Source organism: Stomoxys calcitrans, chromosome 3 (assembly GCF_963082655.1).
Source record: "Stomoxys calcitrans chromosome 3, idStoCalc2.1, whole genome shotgun sequence".
Classification (NCBI taxonomy): domain Eukaryota; kingdom Metazoa; phylum Arthropoda; class Insecta; order Diptera; family Muscidae; genus Stomoxys; species Stomoxys calcitrans.
This window is the reverse complement of record NC_081554.1, coordinates 89,868,948-89,889,041: the sequence shown is the minus strand read 5'-3', so window position 1 is coordinate 89,889,041 and position 20,094 is coordinate 89,868,948. Positions and strand designations below refer to the sequence as shown.

Genomic DNA, 20,094 nt, shown 5'->3' with positions numbered 1-20,094 from the left:
ATAAAGGAGTGGAGATAAAAATGTGAATGAGTGATTCATTCATAAACAGAGATGCCGCTTTAGTGTGTGTGAGTGTGTAACATTTTTCGCGCCAGAATTTAAAGCACACACACACATCCACATATCGCGAACTTAGCCGAATTGGAAATACCGAAGAATCCTTCGTCTACTAAGCAGCAACAAAAGACAACTGCTTTTGAAGATTTAAATCAGTCTGTGAGAGGACATCAGGCTCAACGGAACGCAAGCTAACTTTGAATGTTTAGCTATTAAAACGAAATTACGGTATTTCAAGCAAAATAAGAGATTCATTTCGAAAACATCAACAAGTGAAATTTAATATCTCATAAGTCACGCTGTTTACAAATAAGAGCATATAAATGCTGCTTGGTTTTTTTAAACTTGACAACTAACTATCCGTAGTTGACTATGGTGCTGCTTAAACGAAGTTTGTTCAATGTCAGACAAGTGGAAACTTTCAAAGAAATTCGTTTTAATATAAACAAAGGCAATAGCATGAGTGCAGCCGATTTCCTCTTAATTTCTAATATGATAGACACTCGTGTGTAAAATTTATGCCTTCTTTGGGAATTTTCCTGTTGAAAATACATTAAATATTAAAAAAAAAGTTGAGTAGTGAGGTGATAGCATTTATCGAAGTAATTTTTCAGAGAATTACGCACAAGTAAAAATTATGAGTTTACAAAAAAAATTTACAATAAGTGACTTTAATTGAAGAGAATATAATCATAGCCAAAATGAATCGAGTGTTTTTGATATGCATTACCATTTGCATTTGTGTTGAATTAAACGACCAATTATTTTATAAAAATTCATTTGTGTTATTGCCGTCCGTGTCCTTTATACGGTTAGCGTTTGCATTAAAGCCTTCAAATGAAGTTGTGGATACGACATTATCCTCTGCACATCACATTATTTCTGAAAAGACCCTCTCCAAATCAGTGGCAGTTAATCCAGCAGCGGTGGCCAATAGCGATACACGCAACTTGAACATTCACCACAGCACCAATAACCGCAATACGAGCCATGGCAAAAAGGATGAAATAAAGATTCTCATTGGCTTTCTGGCCGATTTCTCGCAAATGCGTGTAAGTAGAAATGATTTCAATAGCAATGATTTCAATGGTATCATTGATTCAATGATTTCATGGAATTTTTATTTATTTTATTTTCATAGTATTGTGTTACATTTTCCATAGCTCAACACAGCCATTTGAATCAAAAAATGATCCATTTGAATTGCTATTGAGTAAGGTAATCTATTTATTTTTGGTGCAAACACAAAAACGGAAGAAATACAATAAGGGAAGAATCTTGGGAAAAAATAGAATAGAAATAGAATCTTGGGAATCCACCATCATAAAAATTTACGCAATTGAGCTCAGTTTGTATATGTGGTTTATTTTATAGAGAGGCCCGAAACAAACAAATTTTAACCAAATCGGATAAAAATTGAAGCCATTGAGATTCATATGTGACCTTTATTTATTTCTAGCCAAAGCGGGCCCGCTCCGCTGCGCCTTCTTCAACTGTCTAGTATTATTTAAGAGTGGGAACATTTCGCCCTAAATGTGAATATCGAATTCGTGCTTCTGTAGCCCAAGTCCGCTGAACACCTGCATTCCAATTCTTGTGAGAACATCGAAAAAAATTTAAAGCAGTGGTTATCTCCTTTTATGCTGGCGAAATTTGCGAGGTACCAAGCCTTTCATGGCCATGCAAATTCTGCCCGAAAGGTTTCGCACAGCGGCACGCCTTTCGAAATTATCATTGAGTTTAAACTTGAATTGGAAAGCACTCATTGAGAAGTTTGCCCCTGCTCGGTTCATGGGCATAATTTAACTCTACTCTTAAATGCCTTTCTTTTGAGTCCTATACTGTCCGTACTGGTAAATAGTTCCGGTTTAGGACGTATTTAGGTGGTGGGGTGGCCACCCAGACATCTGGCCCTTAAATTAAATATAAGATTCGTGCTCCACTTTCAAATACATTTATATGAGCCCCATATTGGCATGATCGGTAAATAAGTTCTCTTTGAGGGTGGAGTTGACTCCAAAGCCTTTGTCCCAAAAATGAGTATCAATTTCGTAATCCACTCCCAAATAGCTTCTATATAAGCTTTTTGAGAGCCAAACACATGACTCTTTAATTGGATATCAAATTAGTTTTTTTCTCTTAAGCATTTTTCGTTTGAGCCCTATATTGTCGTGATTGGTCTATATATCCATTTGCCGGGTTTTGGGAGATACCCGAGGCACCCGACCCCAACAATAGAAACCATGCGAAAAAACTTCGAACTAATCGCATTACCAATCTCCGAGATCTGTTTTTTTATACCCTCCACCATAGGAAGGGGGATATACTAATTTCGTCATTCTGTTTGTAACTACTCGAAATAGTCGTCTGAGACCCCACAAAGTATATATATTCTTGAACGGCGCGACATTTTGTGTCGATCTAGCCATGTCCGTCCGTCCGTCTGTCTGTCCGTCCGTCCGTCTGTCTGTCGAAAGCACGCTAACTTCCGAAGGAGTAAAGCTAGCCGCTTGAAATTTTGTAAAAATACTTCTTATTAGTGTGGGTCGGTTGGTATTGTAAATGGGCCATATCGATCCATGTTTCGATATAGCTGCTATATAAACCGATCTTGGGTTTTGATTTCTTGAGCCTCTAGAGTGCGCAATTCTTGTCCGATTGGGATGAAATTGTGCACGACATGTTTTGTTATGATATCCAACAACGGTGCCAAGTATGGTTCAAATCGGTTCATAACCTGATATAGCTGCCATATAAACCGATCTTGGGTCTTGACTTCTTGAGCCTCTAGAGTGCGCAATTCTTATCCGATTGCGATGAAATTTTGCCCGACATGTTTTGTTATGATATCCCACAACTGTGCCAAGTATGGCTCAAATCGGTCCATAACCTGATATAGCTGCCATATAAACCGATCTTGGGTCTTGACTTCTTGAGCCTCTAGAGTGCGCAATTATTATTCGATTGGTATGAAATTTCGCACTACGTGTTTTGTTATGATATCCAATTACTGTGCAAAGTATGGTTCAAATCGGTCCGTAACCTGATATAGCTGGCATATAAACCGATCTTGGGTCTTGACTTCTTGAGCCTCTAGAATGCGCAATTCGTATCCGATTGGAATGAAGTTTTACACGTAGTATTTTGTTATGATATCCAACAACTGTGCCAAGTATGGTTCAAATCGGTCCAAAACCTGATATAGCTGTCATATAAACCGATCTTGGGTCTTGACTTCTTGAGCCTCTAGAGGTCGCAATTCTTATCTGATTTGAATGAATTTTGGCACGACGTGTTTGTTATGATATCCAACAACTGTGTCAAGTATGGTTCAAATCGGTTCATAACCTGATATAGCTGTCATATAAACCGATCTGGGATCTTGAATTCTTTAGCCTGTAGAGGTCGCAATTATTATCCGATTTGCCTGAAATTTTGTACGACAGATTCCCTCATGATCCCTAATAGCAGAGCAAATCTTTTCTTATATCCTTTTTTTGCCTAAGAAGAGATACCGGGAAAAGAACTCGACAAATGCGATCCATGGGAGGGTATATAAGATTCTGCCCGGCCGAACTTAGCACGCTTTTAATTGTTTATTAATTAGGATAATGAGAATTGCTTTTTAGGGGAGGGAAGGCACCTCAGATATTTCGACTCAAATATCGATATTTAATTTGTGCTTCCTTCCGACCATATTCCCATGGACGGTAGACGTGAACCGTTTGGAGCGTGTTTTTGGGGCTGGGGCGTCCACCGGCATTTTGCCCTGAAAATAGATAACAAATTCTTTCTTTACTCCCAAATACCATTGATTTGAGCTCCATATTGCCATACTTGAAAATGAAGTTCAGTTTAGGGGTGCATTGGGGAGTACCCTCAAACATTTGGCTTAAAATTGGATATTAAATTCGTTTTCTACTCTCAATTTACCTTTAATTTGAGTCCCATATTGTCACAATGGGTTTATTAACCTTTTTGGCCTTTTTTTGAAAGCGCCACCTAGACTTGAACGCGAATTTTAATGTCTTCTTCGTAATCTACTCCCAAATACCTTTCATTTGAGTCCCATATAGACATGGTTGCCTAATATGCCCATTTGGGGGTATTTGGAGGTGAAGCGACCTTCCATTACTTGGACCTAATTATTTATGCCATATTTGAAGCCCAAATTGACGTCGTCGCCAAATTGATGAACGTCGAATATATCTGTTTAGAGAAGTTTTTGGCTTTGGGAGGCCCGCTGGGTACTTGGACCAAAATTTTAATACCATATTCGTTTTCAAGTTTCCAAAACCTTTCATTTGATACCCTTATTGTGTCCATCGAACCACTTTGGAGTATGGGTGGCGTTTTTGGGACGATATCTTAAAGAAAATCTTCAGAATATCTTCAGAAATCGGTTCAGCCAAGTCTCATATAGTCATAATGGGTCTAATGGCGTTTTTGAGGGGTGGCGTGACACCTATACTTCGATCTGATTTTGTATGCCAGATTCATAATTTACTCACGAATACTTTTCATTGAGCCCCATATTGACATGAACTTCGAATATATCTGTGTAGAGGAGTTTTGGGATTGGGGGGGCCCGATGGGTACTTACACTCAAATTTTATTAACATATACGTATTCTACTCTCCAAAACCTTTCATTTGATACCTATATTGTCCCGATCGGTCCACTTTTGATTTTGGATGGTGTTTCTGGCATGTGAAGGAGGGTCCGTCCCCCTTCCGATACCGAAAAATTATATAGCCTATTTTTCCTTCTAGACCAACCTACACAATATGCGAAAATTTCGAGAAAATCGGTTCTGCCGTTTTTGAGTCTATACGAAACAAACAAACCGAGTCCCATATATCCGTGATTGGCTAATGTGACCATTTTGGCAGTTTTTGTGGGGATAGGGTGACCCCCTATACTTAGACATGAATTTGAATGCCAGATTCGTTATCTACTCCTGCATACTTTTCATTTGATACTCATATTGTCCTTATCGGTCAACTTATGATTTTGCGTTGTGTTTTTGGGTTAACGGGGTAGGGTCCGGTCTCTTCCGATTTCAACAAATTATAAAACCTATTCTTACTTCCTGATCATATTCGTGAATATCTTTCATTTGAGTCCCATATAGTCATGATAGTCAAATAAACCTATTTCAAGGAGTTTTGGGGCTGGGGTGGCCCCCCAAGGTACTTGGACCCAATTTTTATTATGACATTCTCTACTCTACTCTTGAATACCCGTCATTTGAATCTCATATTGTCCCGATCTGTTCACTTTTAATTATGGGTTCTACTTTTGGGGTAAGGGGGAGGGTCCAACCCACTCCCGATATCAAAAAATTAAATAGCCTATGTTTCCTTCCAGACCAACCTACACAATCTGTGAAAATTTCAAGGTAATCGGTTCAGCCTTTTTCTAGTCTATACGGAACAAACAAACAAACACAAACTTAATTTTATATATAAGAAAGATAGATTATTCTTTATCCCTAACTAAGACTCACTGTAATGCTTGGGTGCCATACATGTGTCACTAAAAGAGGAAGAAACTTCTTCCTCTTCTATTTAGAATTAAACGTTAGCTTACCTCTTAAGGCATTCAACATCAATGTAAACAAAAAAACGTGGATCTGATTGATGGGCAGGCAAAGCCCGAAGATGTATGTTGGAAAACTTTCATTCATGAACACAAGTTCTGCTACAGTGGTAAAAACATTTTGCGCGCCATTATATAAAACACACCTATGCACACCCACTCGAATGACAACGAACGAAAGAACAATAAACGAACGAATTAAAAACGAAGCGAACGACATCGACTAATACAACGAGAATGAACCGAATAATCCTTCGGTTAACTGAGAAACAAATAAAAAGAGGCTGCTTTGGCAGATGTGATGCAGTCTACCAAAGGATATCGGCCGTTTAAAACAAAATAATTATCTTATCGGTAACCGTTAAGTGAAAAACATTGAAAAAAAAAACAAAAAAAAAACCTTGCATGGATTTCCATGTCTGTTGTTTAAGTGCTCTGGGTGGAATTGAATTTGTGTTGCTTTGTGAAATATTTACAAGTAAACCATTTCCAGTTAAGTGAGCAACAAAGCACAAGAGAATCAGAAATATTGTATTTTGAGCGTGACTTTTTCGGGAGGCAAGGCATCACAATTTGTGTTTTTTTTTCTGTAATTGAAGGAGTTCATCTTCTAGTGGTTTTTGGGCCACTTTATAAAATAAAAACAAAGCTAAAGTGGATGTAATTTTGTCTTAAAAAATTTTTTGGTTTAATTAAATTGTTAGGAAATTTTAAGAGAATCCTAGAAATTTCTTCGGGTTTGAATTGTTTTCTAAAAAAACTTTTTTTATGGTTATGCAAAATTTTTCAATAAAAAGCCAAAGTCAATGCCTAAAGAAAAATTGCAGAAACTTTGAAAGAAGCATTTGACATAGAGAAATACTGAAAAAATTTAATATAGCTACTAATTAAATATACTAATAAGAAATAAAAAAGTTTAGAAAGAGTTGTGCCTTGGCTGGCTTAAAATATAATTTGCAATGGTATGAAATGCCAATATTCTCCAAAATGAGTGCAGTGATTTTTATATATGCAGCAATTTGCATAAGTGGTGGTTTAAATGCCCAACAAGTTTATAATAACTCCTCCAACTTGTTATTGCCATCCACTTTGGGTTCCTCATCTTCCTTGGATTCTGGCATACCTGTTGAATCTCAAGTAGAGCCAGTGACAGCGGCATCCTTGTCATCCATGTCCGCTTTGCATTCAGTTATGCCCGCTGAACCTTTGGCAGAACCTGTGTCCATTGTGCCTGCAATTTTTCAAAACAAAAAAGGCCATAAAGCCATCAGCCACAGCTATAACTACAACTACAACCAAATCAGCGGCCATAATAGTGATAATGGTGACGAGAGAAAAAACACAAATGATATGCCTATTAAGCCAATTACTATTGGCTTTCTGGCAGATTTCTCTCAAATGCGTGTAAGTAGCAATTAGTTGTTGGTATTTCTTTAATTTATAAATTTTTATGTTAGAGTGGTCGTTGATCTTTAATTTCCCAGAAATGTTGGAGCCAATGTATTTTTAAGAATTGGATAACCGTTTTCGAGTTGTTTGTACACTTCCTAGAAACACAGAAACTGACAGTTAAAGGGAAAATGGCTCAAATTAAGTTTAGCTTGTAATACGTAACATGAAAAATACGCCAAGGCCAGACAAATTTTGATATTTCAAAAATTCAAAAGCTTATCGTCAAGTGTTTCTGCAGTGAAATGCCTTTTCCTTACATGACAGCAAATTTACTTAAAATATTTAAGAGAAAATATCAAAGTCGTCGAGTTCTGCAAAAGATGGATGAAATCATTGCATCGCATTTTTTAAATTAAATATGGTAGAAGTGGAAAATCTAATTTATTTAATGATACAAACTTGAGTTGAGGTAGAGAAAAGCGAAAAAATCTTTTTAAAAAAGTTTGTAATTCTTGTATTTTAGAAGTATTTTAGAAGCCACCCAGACGCATACCTGGGGTTAAATCCTGACGAGAACATTATAGAAATGTAAAAACGTATGAAATTCGACCGTGCCAAACTTGGATATTCAACGCCATGGAGTCTAATAAAAATTTTTACTTTCCAAATTTCGCCAAATCAAGCAAAAAACAAGTCAATGCGTGCTAAGTTCGGCCCTCAACCATGGATCGCAATTGTCGAGTTCTTTTCCCGGCTTCTCTTCTTAGGCAAAAAAGGATATAAGAAAAGATTTGCTCTGCTATTAGAACGATATCAAGATATGGTCCGGTTTGAACCACAATTAAATTATATGTTGGAGACCTGTGTAAAATGGCAGCCAATTCGAATATGAATTGCACCCTTTGGGGGCCCAAAAAGTAAAATAGAGAGATCGATTTATATGAGAGCTGTATCGGGCTATAGACCGATTCAGACCATAATAAACACGTATGTTGATGCTCATGAGAGAATCCGTTGTACAATTTCACGCTAATCGGATAATAATTGCGACCTCTAGAGGCTCAAGAAGTCAAGATCCCAGATCCATCCATTTTGACAACATGACCTAGCCAACGCAGCCGTTGTATTTTTATGCTGTATAACTATGCTATCGTTATCATACAGCCCGTGGTTCATACGTCGCCTATATTCTCCGTTAACGCAAACTGGTCCATATATTTTACGAAGAATCTTTCCAAGCACTGCCTCATGTGCTTTCACAAGTACCCATGCTTCAGAACCATATAACAGCACGGGTAGTGTCAGTGTCTTGTATAGTGTAATCGTCGTCTGTCGAGAAGTGGCCTTGTTTCTAAACTGCTGACTTAGTCCAAAGTAGCATCTGCTTGCCAATATAATTCTTCGCTTAATCTCAAAACTGGTGTCATTCGTTTCGGTTACGGCGGTGCCGAGGTAGATAAAGTTACTGACTCTCTCAATGTTGTGGTTCCCAACTTTGTCCATTTTCTTAATCTGCTCGGTTGTGCAAGGCTTTCGTCTTATCTTCATTTACTGCCAGACCCATTTTTACTGACTCTCTTTCCATTCTTTCAAAGGCTGCAGTTACTACTTCCGGTGATCGACCTATGATATCGATGTCATCGGCATAGGCGAGTAGCATGTGTTCTCTTGTGATTAGTGTGCCATATCTATTCACATCTGCATCTCGTATAATCTTCTCCAGCAGGATATTAAAGAGATCATACGATATGCTGTCTCCTTGTCTGAAACCTCGTTTAAATGGTTCGGAGAGATTCTTTCCTATTCTTACAGCGAAACGCGTATCAGCAAGTGTCATCCTGCAGAGTCTTATTAATTTTTTCAGGGATACCAAACTCAGACATGGCTTGAAATACCTTTGAACGTAAAGGAGTATCGAAGGCGGCTTTGTAGTCAACAAAGAGATGGTAGGTGTTGATTTGTCCTTCTCCGGTCTTTTCCAGGATTTGGCGCAGTGTGAATATCTGGTCTAGGGCGGATTTACCAGGTCTAAATCCCAATTATCTCATTAACTTTAGGTTTTAATCTTTCACACAGTACGCTCGAGAGTATCTTGTATGCAATGGGGAGGAGATTTATTCCTCTATAGTTGGCACATTCCGTCTTGTCTCCTTTGTTGTGTACGGGACATAGTATGCTGAGGTTCCAATCATCGGGTATGCGTTCTTCTAGTCAGATTGCGCAGATAAGCTGATGCATACGCCTTATCAACGTGTCGCCCCCGTAGTTCAGCGGGTAACCCTTCAGCTCCTATTGCTTTGTTGTTTTTAGTCGGGTCACTGCTACTTGGACCTCATTCTGACTAGGAGGTAAACATTCTATACCATCATTAGGGATTGGTTCTGCGGTATCCTCTTCGCCGCCAACATCGGACTCTAGCAGTTGGGTAAAATGTTCTTTCCATAGCCTCAGCATGCTATCTGTGTCAGTTACCAGATTTCCTTCTTTGTCTCTGCAGGTGGATGTGCCTGCACCAAAGCCATTGGTTTGATGTTTGATTCTTTGGTATAATTTCCCGACTTCATTCTGACTCCTGTACATGTCAATTCGCTCACACTCACGTCTTTCCATTTTCTTTTTCTTTCTGCGGAATAGACGCTTCTCCTCAATCCTTTTCTCCCGATACCTCTCCTTCATCTGGCGCGTTGCTCTATATGCCGCATTCTTGGCTTCACTAGCATCTCGACAATCTTGGTCGTACCAGGGTTTCTTGGAGGAGGCTTCCGGTACCCAAATACGAATTTCGCGACATTTTCCCATGGAGTGGGCAATAGTTTGCCACAGCGCCATAATATCATCGGAACAAGGAGTGCTTTCATCAAGCAGTTGGGTCAGTCGAGTGGAGTATGCCGCTGCCATTTGTTGTGTCTGCAGCTTTTCAATGTCCAGCTTCCGTGCAGTGTCAGATCGTACTCCAAAACCACCAAAACTACTAAGGCGTAAGTAAGTATTGGTCTAATCATGCCCCTGCAGAGCCAGTGGACTATTCTCGGATTCAGGGCCCATTTCGAGCCTACGGCCCATCTACATAGTGCCCAACATCTGTGAGCCTTCTTGGTATGCTCCTAAATGTGACACTTTCAATTCAGTTTCCTGTTCAAGATCATACCTAAGTATTTGACATTTTCAGATATCAAAATCGTCTTATTGAGGAAACGTGGTGCGTTAAATTGGCCCACCTTCGTCTTCCTTGTGAACAGGCATATTTCAGTCTTTTCTGGGTTAACATTGAGACCTCTGGGTCTAGCCCAGTCATATGCCATATGCAAGACCCTTTCGGCCCTTCTGCATAGTTCGTTCGGATTCTTACCCCTTAGAAGTATTATGACAATATATTGTATATCGACGTATGGGTATAATTATGCATCATTCTCAACTAAAGGTGGTTAATATATATTTCCGAGGAGGTGGGTATCCAAAGTTCGGCCCAGCCGAACGTAATGTCTTTTGACTTGTTAATTCATAGAACCAATACATAGAATCTATTTTGAATACCTATTGGCATATCAAATAGAAACTAGGACCAAAATTGTGCCGACTACAGCCTTTATGGGCTTTATCGGATGAAAGTTATGCATGGGTGCTATAAAATCAATAGCATTCGTCCTTGAGTTGGACAAAATTTTAAGACAATCACACAACCAATGCGATCTGTATATTGATCATAAGAATACATTCGCATACAGTCAGGCGGACTTAGCTAAATCGAATCAGGAAGTTATACTAAGCCAATTGATATACTAATTAATCTACTTAGATATAGCTCTTCTCATTATGAGCATTGCAAACAGATGCACAAGTTTATAATACCCTGTATCACAGTGGTGGTGTAGGGTATAATATGACTTAATATATCATCAACATACAGCAGCAGTAATTCTAGCTGCTTCAGTAGCTGGTATAAGGAATTAAATTTATTTGAACGCTGAAGGGTTAACAGCTAACTTTTTTTAATTTATTTAATGCATAACAGATTTGATAGACACTTAAAGTATATGAAATGCTCAAACGAGCATCGAAGAAATTTAAAGGTAAAACACTGGTAATCACTGCGGCAACGATTGTCATAGACATAACGTCAAATTCTTCAAAAGTAGGATATGAGTTTATGGTAATTATGGGAATTTGCTCCTGAATAAATTTCTTAAGTCCATTAAACATGTGAGATTGTAGAAAATGTGCTTTATATGTACATTAGACTGTCCCACGCCAAAAACGACAAGTTTTTTTTTTGCAAATAGGGAAACTCACACCCTTCATTCCTGTTCTTGTGAAATATTATGGCAATCGGTTAACGATAACCCATGGCGACACGATGCCCAAAGTTAGATGTAAAGGGTGATTTTTTTTGAGGTTAGGATTTTCATGCATTAGTATTTGACAGATCACGTGGGATTTCAGACATGGTGTCAAAGAGAAAGATGCTCAGTATGCTTTGACATTTCATCATGAATAGACTTACTAACGAGCAACGCTTGCAAATCATTGAATTTTATTACCAAAATCAGTGTTCGGTTCGAAATGTGTTCAAATTTTGACAAATTTTGTTCAGCGATGAGGCTCATTTCTGGTTGAATGGCTACGTAAATAAGCAAAATTGCTGCATTTGGAGTGAAGAGCAACCAGAAGCCGTTCAAGAACTGCCCATGCATCCCGAAAAATGCACTGTTTGGTGTGGTTTGTACGCTGGTGGAATCATTGGACCGTATTTTTTCAAAGATGCTGTTGGACGCAACGTTACGGTGAATGAACACATTTCGAACCGAACACTGATTTTGGTAATAAAATTCAATGATGTGCAAGCGTTGCTCGTTAGTAAGTCTATTCATGATGAAATGTCAAAGCATACTGAGCATCTTTCTCTTTGACACCATGTCTGAAATCCCACGTGATCTGTCAAATACTAATGCATGAAAATCCTAACCTCAAAAAAATCACCCTTTAGTACTATTCACAGAATTCAATTGAGAATTTTAGGTCTTCGTAAACAAGGTACACATTTTTATGGCATTTATAGTTAAATCATGAATCCACTATCGTGCTCTCTTTTAGTGATCTCAAAACAAAAATTTGGTATCCAAATTGTGGATGGGATACCTAGGGGGGACGCCCCAGCCGAAAACCTACGAAATATACGAAATACACCAATCACGACAATATGCGACTCAAATGAAGGTATTTAAGAGTAGAATACGAATCTGATACCCAAATATGGGACCATGTGTTTGGGGTACCACCCCAACCCACAAAACACCCCTAAATGGGGGGCCGACCCTTCCTAAAAACACCCCCAAACAGGACTTATTTACAGACCATTTTTTATTTTTTAGAGAAGAGTTAGGTAAGAGTGGCAGTCCTTTATAGACTCACTTAGACAATTTTAAGTCCATTGTGATACCACAGTAGCGACAGACCAAGGCTTCTGACTATGCATACAAATATGGGGCGCAAAATTAAAGGCATTATGGAGTAGAGGACGAATCTGATACCAACATTCGGGACCAACTGTCTAGGGGACAATCCCCATAACAATCCCCAAATAGGACGTATTTGCTCACCATGGCTATTTGGGTCTTAAAGAGAGTGGAGCTCTCCACAAAGCGGACATATTTGCTGACTTTTGCAATAAGGGGTTTAAATGAAAGTTATTTGAGATTAGAAGACGAATTTTATATCCAACTTTGAGTCCTAGGGCGATATGGGGTTCAAATAAATGATATTGAAAGTAGAGCACGATGCTGATTTATTCTCAGGACTAAGTGATTGGGGGACAAGCCCACTCCCCAAAACACACCTAAATCGAACATATTTATCTACCACGTCAATATGGGGCTAAAATGAAAAGTATTGGGGAGTAGAGCACGAAATTAATACCCATTATCGGGACCAATTTTTTGACTACCCCTTCTCAAAAACACCCCACAAGCACCAATTATTTATTGACCATAGTAATATGGGGCTCAAGTAAAAGTATTTGGGAGTAGACAACTAATCAGATATTCAAATGTGGGACCATGTATTTGGGGCACCGCCCTTTCCCCAAGAGTACAAATTTACCGACCAAATGAAAGGTATTTGAGATTAGAAAAGCCATAACAGAGTTCAATACGAATAATTTTGCTCCAAATTTATATGAAAGCTGTATGAGGACAAGGAACGATTCAGACTATAAGAGTAGATGTTGGAAGCTATGGCGAGGTACCACATCGCGGTAGGTGATCAAATTTGGATATTGTTTTATATTAAGAAATTTCAGGGGTCTAAAACATTCGTAGCGCCATTGGTGACCCCAGATACCGTCTCCTTTAGAATTTTGAACACAATCTGAAAATAATTTTAGTTTTAAATTTTACAAAATATAGTTCTACCAGCTGGAGTGGAGCGCTTTGTTACACCATGAAATAGCTTTACAAATATAGATTGTTTTGTAGATATAGATTGCTATGGTCGAGATATTTAAGGCTATGGATTCATTTCAGTTTTAACACTAATTGATTTGTTTAGTGTATTTGTAATCTACTTTTTGAATGCCATTTTCATTGCCTATGAATCCCACATCATTCAAATTCAAAACAGCATTCAACACTACTCATAAAAATAGAATGTGACAAAAGCCGTGTTTTCATTGGATGTCTTTTCTTTATCTCACTCAACACCCTCAAATGCAACGAATATGCAGCGAATGGAGTGAATCATTTTAGTGCTGACGAAGTGAATCATTTTAGTAATTGATAAAGCCTTTAGCTTTCAAAAGGATTTTTTTTAAAAACTTCGTTAATTTCTGAATGGGGAAGGTATTGGGGATGTGAATGCCAAAGAATTTTGAACCCAAGTGTCTGGGGAGCCGTCCTGCACCCAAAAGAACCTCAAACGAACATATAGGCCAATGTGAGACTTAAATAAAAGGGATTTGGGGGCGGGCTTATATAAATTTGTTTGTCGCTATAGACTCAAAAACTACTAAACGGATTTCTTCAATTTTCAAGTTTATTGTCTGTTAGGGCAAAGATCATTAAATTTTACAATTTTTGTTTATATCTCCTTCGAGACGAGCGCAATGATCGGCTCTCGCTGTTGCTTCGTGTGTCCAAGTTCGAATCCCGGCCGGACTCTGCTGAATTTTTTCATTTTAAAAATTTTTGGCTGTTGGGGCGAAGATCATTAAATTTTACAATTTCTGTTTGTTTCTCTTTCGAGATGAGCTCAATGATCGGAGATTTTTCTTTGCAAATTGAAAAGGAAAGCCAGAGATAGCAACTATGGGACGCGTTTCGTCTTTGGTTAGAAGACTTTTCAACCATATTAGGTGTGATGGCTTCAAGGGCCGTGCGTTGGTATGTTGTATTTAGATCGTATTAATTGCGAAAACGCCTCTATGATAGAATTACTACATTAACCACGCTACACAATCCTGTCTATTAGCTGTACTTTTTCACAATGCATGGGTTTTTGTGTAATGAGAGACTTCTGTGCATCTGTTTGAATTTGTATTGATTGATCTCGAATTTGTATAGGTTGATCTGAAAGGAGCAAGAGGCTATATAATTACGTAATTAGTACGAATTAGATATTAACCAGTAAGGAAAGGCGAAAGACGGGTGGTGCAAGAGAAATATACATATTTTAATTGCAAGCGGATATACACATATGGCAGATATATCTAAATCTCAACTATGCAATTCCCCAGTAATATTAAATGTCATAAGAAAATCCTTCCTGTCAAATTTCGAGAGAATCGGTTAACAAATGACCTCATTATTATAATATTACCCAAAATCGGACGAACATATATATGGGAGCTATATCTAAATCTGAGCCGATTTCAAACAAACTTCTCAGATATTGTGGTAATCGTCGAGGAGAGCGTGGCGCAAAATTTAGGGAAGATTGGTCAATAAATGCGCTTGCAGTGGCTCTAGGAGTGAAATTTGGCCGATATATATATAAGAGAGCTACATCTAAATCTGAACCGATTTCTATGAAATTCACCAGTAACATCGAGAGTGAAAAAAAATCCTTTCTGCCAAATTTCGTCAGAATATGTTAACAAATGACCACATTATTGCAATATTAGCCCAAATCGGACGAACATATATATGGGAGCTATAACCAAATATGAACCGATTTTTTCCAACTTCAATAGGCAGAAAGTGATTCTGATCGATCGGTATACTTATCAATGGGGCTATATCTCTCTCTCTTCTTGGAAGAGATAAGTTATAATACCCTGTACCACAGTAGTGGTGTAGGGTATAAAAATTGAATCCAAGTACCGACCACAAAACCCCTAAAATAGGCATATTAGACGATCATGAAAATATCGGATCGAAGTGAAAGGTATTCAAGAGTAGATTACGAAGACAGTCTTTATGGAGCAATAGCCTATATAATTTGTTGATATCGTGAGTGATATGGAAGTAGAACACGAATGTGTATACTGGTGCCAAGAGTCTTGGAGACCGCCCCAACCCCACATTACCATGTCCGGTAATGTTTTGGGGGTGTATCGGACCTCCAGGAATTTGGCCCCATAAGCGGATAACAATTTCGTGTTCTACTTCCAAATACCTTTCCTTTGAACCCCATATTACCATAGTCACAAATGTCCTATTCGGAGGTGTCTTTTGGGGTGGCTTTTAGGGGTGGATTCGCTCCCTTCCATTATCAACATATAATATAGCCTATAGCTCCTTCCATTTTATCCAATTTATATGACAGCTATAGAAGGTTGTGGCCAAAACGGATATGAATTGAGCTCTCTAAAAGCTAAAGAGGTCTAATCGGGAGATCGGTTTATATGGCAGCTAATTCAAGTTATGAACCGATTAGAACCATACTTAGCACAATTGCTGGAAGTGAACACCTCGTACACCTTCAGCCAAATTGGATACGAGTTGCGTCCTCTAGAAGCTTAAGAAGTCGAGAGCCATTTATAATCCCAACTCTAATAAGAAGTATTTGTGCAAAATTTTGAGCGCCCAGCTTTACTTCTTTCGTGCTTTCGACAGATAGAAGGACGGACGGTCGACTAAAAATTTCATGACGATCCAGAATGGCGTCTTAGATTTGTATACGATCGTGACAGGTTCCAAATCGCGGATCTAAGCGTATGAACCCAAAATATAACAACAATCGACAGTGTGGGTCTTCGAAGATCCACACCCACGAAAGTTGTACGTGGTCGAAGCACTTCGAGGAAAATGATCCCCTGTTTCTTTGAAAAAATTGGTAATGTTCCTACTGTTCCGCTTGAGCAAAGTAGAACGGTCAATTCCGAGTGGTACGTCAAAATTTTTTGCTCAAGTCCTTCTCAAGTCTTGGGGGAAATTCGAAAAATGAACAATGAATGAATCAATGTCCATCATGGCAATGCAAGCTCTCATACATCGGCTCAAACCATCGCTTTTTTGACGGAGCAAAACGTCGAATTGATGGGTCATCCGGCGTACAGCCAAGACTTGAAACCCAATGCAAAATTTGCCCATGAACATTCCATTAAGAAACTGGGGCAAACTTTTCAAAAATCAATAAGTGCTGTCCGATTCAATTTGAAGCTCAATGACAGGGGACATCCTTTTTTGGCAAAGTACCTCTCAAATGTCGCCAGCATTAGGAGGGGTAACCACCGCTGAAAAATTTTCTGATGTACCTGCCAGGATTCAAACCCAGGTGTTCAGCGTCATGGGCGGATATGCTAACCTCTGCGCTACGGTGGCTTATCTTTATTCCCGTGCATTAAGATAAAAAAGTGTGGGCAATGATCTTCGCCGCCAGAGAATGCTATTGAAGCGTCCAATAACCAAAACGTGCATCGACAATTGGTCTGAGCGATACTTGAGATATAATAAAAGACTTAGCGATACTTGAGATATATAAAGTATAATAGAAACTACAAGATATAAGGTTGGGTCAAGTTAGGTTTAAGTGGCAGTCTGCCATCAGACTCACTTAGACGTTTACGTCCATTGTGATACCACAGGAACAGGAGAAGGAATATGACTTCTAATTTCTATCACTGAATTATCCAGATCACTTTACAAAGCCCGACAACCTGCGAATGTTCAAATCCGCTAAATCAGACAAGTTCTCAACGAATTGAGAACCTAAAATGGAACTCCTTCTGAGTGCAAGTGCAGGACACACACACAGATGTTCTATACACAGCTTCGGCAAAAGCAGTTACTGGCAGCTTTCAGTCTGTCGGCATATTTGCCGACCAGACAGTGATCTGTCATGACTGAGACATCTGTTCTAGCAAGTGACGGCAAAGCGATAGACCTCTTCATGTCTAGATTAGGCCACATAATTTTGGAATGCTAACAGCCCCCATTTGTGACTATTTATCATTCGTTGCCCTTCGGACCTGATCCTGAACACTTAGTTTACATGTCGCTGGAGGCACCCGCAAGCTCTTTTACTCTCGATTTCCTGGGATATCTCTGTGGCCTGGCACTCAGAACAGGTGAGTTTTGAACTGGTCAGTCATATCATTGAACGATTCGGACTGTCAAGGGTGGTTTTTGTATTAAGACGTTCCCCAGATATTAAATGACTGCCTGGAGGTCTCAGAAGATGTTCCCCAGATATTTAATGGCTGCCTGGATGTCTCAGAAGATATTTATGTTTATCGTCGTTATGACATTCCAACTTCCAGTTCACCACTTCTTTAATTGCAAGGATCTCCGCTTGGTGCACATTACATTGGTCGGGTGGCCATTCTGATATGACCAGCCCTAGTTCTTCATGGTACACCCCAAAGCCCACTTGGTCGTCTAGTTTGAATCCATTCATATAGAAGTAAAGGGTGATTTTTTTGAGGTTAGGATTTTCATGCATTAGTATTTGACAGATCACGTGGGATTTCAGACATGGTGTCAAAGAGAAAGATGCTCAGTATGCTTTGACATTTCATCATGAATAGACTTACTAACGAGCAACGCTTGCAAATCATTTTCAGTGAATGGGCCCTAGAAAAGTTGGCAGAAAATCCGCTTTTTTATCGACAAATTTTGTTCAGCGATGAGGCTCATTTCTGGTTGAATGGCTACGTAAATAAGCAAAATTGCCGCATTTGGAGTGAAGAGCAACCAGAAGCCGTTCAAGAACTGCCCATGCATCCCGAAAAATGCACTGTTTGGTGTGGTTTGTACGCTGGTGGAATCATTGGACCGTATTTTTTCAAAGATGCTGTTGGACGCAACGTTACGATGAATGAACACATTTCGAACCGAACACTGATTTTGGTAATAAAATTCAATGATTTGCAAGCGTTGCTCGTTAGTAAGTCTATTCATGATGAAATGTCAAAGCATACTGAGCATCTTTCTCTTTGACACCATGTCTGAAATCCCACGTGATCTGTCAAATACTAATACAGGAAAATCCTAACCTCAAAAAAATCACCCTTTATAAGTAACTTTATTTACCAGCAATATCGTAATTCAAATCGGTTGTATCTGGAATAGTGGTATAGTATTTTTTATCAAAAAGCGGATCAGACAGGGTGTATCCACATTGCCAGGGATATCGGGCATTGTATCAAGGCTAACACATTGTTCATAGGCGCGACATGACCAAAGGGGAAGTTTCCTTAGCCTCACAGCAGTGGTCGCAGCAATTTGTCTAACCACGATGTCCAGAGGCAGTAGATGTTGTATTAAATTCAGTGCATCAAATGGGGTTGTCCTCAATGCGGATGTGATGCACAAACAAGCCATCCTTTTTATCCTGCTGAATATTGAACAGTAGGTGGATTTTTGAAGCGCCGTCCACCAGACCATAAAACCATATAGCAATATAGGTCTGATAACTGTTGTATATACCCAATGCATGACAAGCGATCTAAACCCCCAACTTTTGCCAATGGTTCTCTTGCAGGTGTGTTGGAACAGAGTTGTCTTTCTTGTTCTTTCCAAAATGTTGTATTTGAAGTTCAATTTCCTGGCTAGCAACACACCCAGGTATTTTCAGTAAATAGAACATTCTTTCCTCCCAAGGAGAAAGGAGCCTCTGTAGGTAACTTGTATCCCGTGCTGAAAAGAACTACCACCTAAAAAAACACAAAGAAATTAATTAAATGCGTATGCCATATAAGATTGTCAAGTAGGCATTAACTTCAAGCTAATTATGAAATAACAATTAAAAGATAATTAAGAAGAAACAGCCAACTTTACCAGCCCACAATTTTTTAAGCTAGAGCTGTCATGTTTTTGTATCCCGAATATTTTTGTTGTTGCTTATAATTATATCGGTTTCTTCTTTAGAACACCATTATCTTAAAAGTTTTTCTATCAATTCTGTTAGAAGTTATTGTCCTTTAAAGGTTTCAGTTAGAAACCTGCCAAAAAAAACGAATGAAATAAGAGCGCTCTTGGCAAGAAACAGGTATAATTATCAACAGTTAAATGCTGGAAATGGAAGTTAGTGTTCTTTCGAAAACTGAATTTTGGAATCGCTGACATATTAAATCTGTTGATATAATTTTTAAGGAACTGACACACGTGTAGCTTTTGTCGTCTATCTCACTTATTATTACAAGAAGGAGATAACAAAGTACACTTCCTAGTGTCAAATGAGTGCTGTCTAATGTAAGTTTTAGCTATGGATTCGGAGCGGGCCTGTTTTTTCCTGAGCAGGAGCGAAATTCTTAGAGCCCGGTGTGAAGCGGGAGCGGAACAAAATTGACAAAGAACATTCCATTAAGGAACATATCAATGACTGCTCTCCGATTCAAGTTTGAGCTCAATGATAAACGGCCTCAGTTTTAAAGCTGAGTCCGAACGTAGTGCCGCAGTGCGACACCTCTTTGGTGAGATGTTTTTACAAGGCTACTATACCATTTTTATACCCACCACCATAGGATGAGGGTATGCTAATCTAGTCATTCCGTAACACCTCGAAATATTCGCCCTAGACCCCATAAAGTATATATATTCTTGATCGTCTCGACGTCCTCTAGCCATGTCCGTTCGTCCGTCCGTCTGTCTAAATCACGATAGCGGTCGA

General features: G+C 38.9%; 1 protein-coding gene across 1 annotated transcript in view; it reads left to right on the top strand.

Annotated features, from left to right (window-relative positions):
* Positions 1 to 754: 754 nt before the first annotated feature.
* The window catches only part of LOC106088699 (guanylate cyclase 32E), a 186,606-nt gene continuing 167,266 nt past the window's right edge, over positions 755 to 20,094 (top strand). Inside the window, exon 1 of the mRNA XM_059364804.1 lies at positions 755 to 1,109. Coding sequence (XP_059220787.1) covers positions 759 to 1,109 — 351 coding nt within the window. The 5' untranslated portion in view covers positions 755 to 758. The remainder of the gene's footprint in view (positions 1,110 to 20,094) is intronic.